This window comes from Lipotes vexillifer, unplaced genomic scaffold, assembly GCF_000442215.2.
Source record: "Lipotes vexillifer unplaced genomic scaffold, Lipotes_vexillifer_v1.1 scaffold2385, whole genome shotgun sequence".
NCBI classification, from domain to species: Eukaryota; Metazoa; Chordata; class Mammalia; order Artiodactyla; family Lipotidae; genus Lipotes; species Lipotes vexillifer.
In genome coordinates, this window is record NW_006794923.1 from 248197 (window position 1) to 253657 (window position 5461).

A 5461-nucleotide genomic window follows, 5' to 3' on the forward strand; every position below is an offset into this window, starting at 1 on the left:
TGGGGGGGGGGGGGGGGGGGGGGGGGGGGGCAATGATGCCTTGATGAGCCTGACTGGCCCTTATGGGTGAAGGAGGCTGACTGGCTCTCCCTTCATCCATGGATCTGTGTTGCCACAAATGCTTTCCCTAAGCTTTAGGTCCCTAAGCCTGCGTTGGGACTGCAGCCCCCTCTTTCTCTGCTGGAGGAGGACGGGGTCTGGGATGACACAAAGGGCAGGAGGCACATGGGTCTGGGGGCTTTGTGTAGAAGGGACGGCACAGGCGAATGACCCCGGGGCTTTTACACCAAGAAGCCACCAGTGTCCTCGGTCATGTCTTCCCTCCAGGCGAGTGGCGAGCGGGGCTCAGTCTGCTCCGAGTGAGGCTCCGAGCTGCAGTCCCTTCGGGAAGAAGAAAAAGTACAAAGACAAGTACCTGGCCAAGCACAGCGCAAGTACGCCCCCCAGCCTCCCCGCTGCCCGGCACATCGTTCTCACCCCCAGGGAGCCAACCCAACAGCCTTCCAGACCCTTCTCAGTACATCAGTACCATCAGTGTGGCCAACTGCAGGGTCTGAGCAGCCCCAGACAGTGGCCTGTTTTCCTTAGAACTAATTCACACTTTGTCCCTTAGCTGCCATGGTTGGAAATATATGAACATTATAAATGCATTTGAGCGGATCGTAGATAGCAAGTGAAGAATAATCTACGATTGCGCTACTATTTATTGAATGCCTCCTTCCTGCCCGGAGCATTCTAGAGAAAGACAGGAGCAAAGCACAGGGCCTGAAAGCTATGTCAGGGGCCTCCAGTGAGGCAGATGTGGCCGGAGCATCGCGCTGGTGGCAGAGAGGAAGGGACAGCAGCACGAGCCAGAGATAAGGGGAGATGACGGGCGTGTCGGGTAACGAACTGTGGAGAAGTGGAGAGGGTGGGGCCAGAAGATTAGAGAAAATCCGAGTCCAGAGAACTGACCAACAGCCGTGCTGAGTTTAGATGGTGAGGGGGTTGGGAAAACCAAAAACTAGACCCCAAGGAAGGGCATCCACGATCCAGGTTGTCCCTGATTTTGTCTGAGCCGGTATAGCTGGTTGCAGCCTTCGCTGTGTGCCCAGCTCTGGCATGAACACGCCTTGCTTTTCTTTGTCTCTAGTTTTTGATCAGTTGGATGTTGTTTCTTACGAGGAAGTTGTTCGGCTCCCTGCGTTCAAGAGGAAGACCCTCGTGCTCATCGGTATCTTCTCATTGCTTTGCCACTTAGAGTACATCTCTGCATTTCTGTTCTTATTTCCCTGCCTGCAGTACGTAACCTCCCTCACTCCCTCGCTCAAAAGAACAAAACAGACAAACAAACAAAAAAAAAACAAGGGCAGTGAGGAAGAAAAGGAAACGGGAAGGCAGGTGTCTTGGGTCCTCCACGTGGAGCAGATATAAGGAGTTTTCTGAGTCCTTACCGGGGCTCCCCTGGGTTCACGTTACAACAGAGGGTAAACCTCACATGGTTTTCAGCAACTAACTCTTTCAGGCTGTCTGTCCGTCTGGCGGCAGTAGGGGCGCTGCAGGCCTATGCGTCCGGGTCCTCCCCATCTTTAGAGTGAAAACATGAGTCCAGTAAAAGTCAGTTCCATTCATTTTGGAGAGTCCAGTAAGGCAAATATACTTCAAAAATAAACAGAAAATGCCATGTGGTAGCTGGCTCCTCTGCAGAAATGCCAGTTGTCTTCAGAATTCTAACTGGGACCCCAGTGCCTGGAGCCCCCGGTCCTCCTGACGCCAGCCCAGAAGCCACACAACTCGCTTTGACCTGTGGCTCATCTCGGGGTCTGAGAGATGAAAACCCCTATTCCATTCCTCTTCCTAGCCCCACCTTTGTGTCTGGGGCAAGAAATGGAAGCCTTTATCTCCTCTGTCTGTGCAGGAGCCAGCGGCGTGGGCCGCAGCCACATCAAGAGTGCCCTGCTCAGCCAGAGCCCGGACAAGTTCGCGTACCCCGCCCCGTGTGAGTAGCTCGGCGGCCTCGAGGACACGATACTGTGGTCATCTCTCTTTTCCTTTGTGATTTTTTTTTTCTTTAGCTGCACCGCGCCGCTTGCAAGGTCTTAGTTCCCTGACAAGGGATGGCACCCAGGCCCCAGCAGTGAGAGCGCTGAGTCCTAACCACCAGACCGCCAGGGAAGTCCCTCCTTTGTGATTTTTTTAAAAAAATGTTTGATTATAAAAAGAAAAGCCAATTTGGAAAGATAAAAATTTGTGCCCATAGCTGCTCCCACTAAAAAAGTAGCTGTGCTGTTTGTCTACATAAGAGAAGCAGCGGTCAACATTTTTATACTGCTTTAAAAGATTAAACAAATAATATGTTATTAAAAACTTACGTTACTTTCTTTCATTTTAATTTATATTATAAACACTTTCTCATATGCCTAAATCACTCTGAGAGCTCTCTTCCGGTCCATTGAGTGGCTGAGGAAATTACAGGACAGCCACCAATTTTCATGAAGTGTTTTCTCAAAGTAGCGCTCAGTAAGGCCCCCGTAACCCCAGCAGCTGTGTAGGAGAAGGGTCAGGCCAGCAGTCAGGCGGACGCTTAGATTAGTTGCATTCCCAGGAGCGAATCTGTGTAGAAAACTGGATTCTAAACCTGTTAGTAGTATTTTTTTTTATTCCTTGCTTCTCCGTTTTGCCTTTGAGGACAGAGTGACACACTGGGGTCAGAAAGCAGAAGGCCTTGGAGGTAGAAATAACCATGACAGTTCCATCATTCAATAAGTTAGAATGAGAAGTGAGTTAGAAAGGGTAAGAGGTGAGGATAGCTCAGGTCAAAGAAGAGACATCGTTTTATAAGATGGAAAGAAAGACGCGCGGCAGTTGTGGATTGAGGAGAAGGTGCCCGTTGAGACAGACCACAGGATGACGCAGGAGACCAGGGGGTCACGTCTCAAGCTACAGCATCTGTAGCACATTCTACTCAGAGGATCACTTACATGAGTAATCGTAAACGTTGTGACTTAAGGACATTCCAGCATTTAACAGTGTGAGTTTAAAGCAAACCAGAGTACTCTTCTTTCCAAACAACGAAAAGGAGACTTTCAGTGTACTTCCCAGAAATCCTGACTGTAGCCTGGAGATCTGTTTCTAAAATATTTTCAGCTGTCATTTCTTCATTTCTGAGCGTCCGTGTCCCTGGGGTTGGTGTTTGAGAGATGCTCCTTCATAAAGGGAGGAGGATGATACTCTGGCTCTTGGCAGTTAAACGTGTTCTGAGCGGATGGGGGACTTCCTGGTCCTCTTCGTTTCCCAAGGTCAGCCCCTCGGGGTCCTGCGTGAGACACCCCTCCCGGAAACTCCCTGCACTAAACGCAGCTGGGGTGGCGGTGGCGACGCCAGCGTCCGAGCCCTTGGGGGCCCAGGAGGCCCTGAGTTGCTCAGGGATTTGGGTTCTCATGCACAGATACGACGCGGCCGGCCAAGAAGAGCGAAGAAGACGGGAAGGAGTACCACTTCATCTCCACAGCGGACATGACACGGAGCATCGCTGCCAATGAGTTCTTGGAGTTTGGCAGCTACCAGGGCAACATGTTTGGCACCAAATTTGAAACAGTGCACCAGATCCACGAGCAGGACAAGATCGCCATCCTTGACATTGAGCCCCAGGTGGGTAGCCATGGAAGGCAGGAGCGGATGGGAAAAGGGTGCTGAAGGGCACAGCTCGTGGGACCCTCCCGCGAGTGCAGATCTGTGCCACGAGCTTTCCCTGGGATCACCTGGAGGAGGAACAGCAGGACCAGAAATGCTGGAGACGGTGCGGGGGTTGGCGAGGCCCGAAGATGCCCATCGCAAAGGTCCGTCACGACAGCTAACTCCTTTTCTTCCCCTCTCTTCTTCCTCCACTCCCTTTCTCCAGACCCTGAAGATTGTTCGGACGGCAGAACTTTCACCCTTCATTGTGTTCATCGCACCCACTGACCAGGGCACTCAGGTGGGACTGAAGGGTCTGTGCTGGGGGGGCGTGGGGCCGCTCTCCAGGCCCGCGAGGACCGGCATCGGTCCGGATGGTTGGCCAAAGCACCGGCAGAGCTCAGCTTCCCGACCCTAAACCTAACCCTGCCTGCTGCTGTCCCCTTCCCGCCCGGCCGGGGGCCAGAGCACGTGTGCCTGTCCCGTCTGTTCAGCACACAGTTGTTAATGCACTAGCCAGGCCGTTGTTCCAGAAGAGCAGATCCTGACACTGGTGCAACATGGGCTTAAGAGGGGCATCTGGGGGCAGGGCAGGGACTGTGAAGAACAGAGGCGGCCCTGGGCCCACGTGGTGCGCGCTGTGCGGGAGGGGCAGGAAGGAGGCCAGGACCGTGTTGAGAGGCCTCCCCGCTCCCCAGAGCCGAGCTGCCCCAAACCCACCCTGCAGGCGCTTTGCTTTGCACTGAACGTGTGCGTGGGGACCTCCCTGGGTCTTTCTCAGTAGCTGTGTGGTCTCCCATCGTGTGGATGTAGCAGAGACACATTTAGTCTCCTCATTGCCTTCTTGATGGCTATTTAGGTTTAAGACCTATTATAAATAATACAACTACCGATGGCCCTGTGCGTACGGCGTTTGACACGTGCAAATATATCTGTAGGAGAGATTCCAGGCAGGATTGTGTTGGGAACGTGGAGAGAGGTCGTCCCTGTGCCAGGAGCATGTTATGCAGTTTCATCTTCGGTGAAATCTGCTAGAGGGGAAACACAATCTCACTGTACTTGTACGTTTTACTGGAATCGGTGGTGCTGGGGTGCAGACGGGTAGATCCCTGCTCCATCCGTGGCGCCCTCTCTCCCCCTCCCTCCCTTTCTCTGTCTCCTCCACAGACGGAAGCCCTGCAGCAGCTGCAGAAGGACTCCGAGGCCATCCGCGGCCAGTATGCTCACTACTTTGACCTCTCACTGGTCAATAACAGCGTCGATGAAACCCTTAAGAAATTGCAAGAAGCCTTTGACCGGGCATGCAGTTCTCCGCAGTGGGTGCCCGTCTCCTGGGTTTACTGAGCTTGCAGAACAGGGGGAACGACTACAGGCCCCTGTCGAGCCTTAGGAACTCCATTCCAGGATTGCCCCAGCTAGCTCTGTGTCAGCTTCCAGCTCTCTGCAACTATCCTCATGACCAGTGGGTATCCATCTTATTAAGGTTTCCGAAGGGCTGGGCTCTGACTTCCCTGATAGATGGGGCCCCGTGGATCAGGATTTCAAAAGGATCTCTGGAAATTGGGGTCCAGAAGTACTATCCAAACGCAGCTGCTGATCAAAGATGGTACACATGGGGAGGAAAAGCAGTGGACCCTGTCCCTCTGAAGCCTGCATTCCTTTACTTTCAATCACACTGGGCATTTCATTTGTCTTTGCTTTGAAGAAAGCTTTAACTGCAACTTTCTAAACTGCCAAATGAAACAGCTGTGCAATAGGATGAGGACTGCTCTAGCGAAACCCTCAAAAGCAATAAAAGTTTTGCTGT

At 52.6% G+C, this 5461-nt stretch overlaps 1 protein-coding gene across 3 annotated transcripts in view; it reads left to right on the forward strand.

Annotated features, from left to right (window-relative positions):
- MPP1 (MAGUK p55 scaffold protein 1) overlaps positions 1–5461 on the forward strand; it is a 23036-nt gene extending 17575 nt beyond the window's left edge. The window contains exons 7-12 of one of the 3 annotated variants that reach the window (XM_007467356.1): positions 328–434; positions 1133–1213; positions 1898–1978; positions 3428–3630; positions 3881–3955; positions 4822–5461. In XM_007467356.1, coding sequence (XP_007467418.1) covers positions 328–434; positions 1133–1213; positions 1898–1978; positions 3428–3630; positions 3881–3955; positions 4822–4998 — 724 coding nt within the window. In that variant the 3' untranslated portion in view covers positions 4999–5461. The remainder of the gene's footprint in view (positions 1–327; positions 435–1132; positions 1214–1897; positions 1979–3427; positions 3631–3880; positions 3956–4821) is intronic. The other 2 variants (XM_007467357.1, XM_007467358.1) reach the window with 2 other exon arrangements.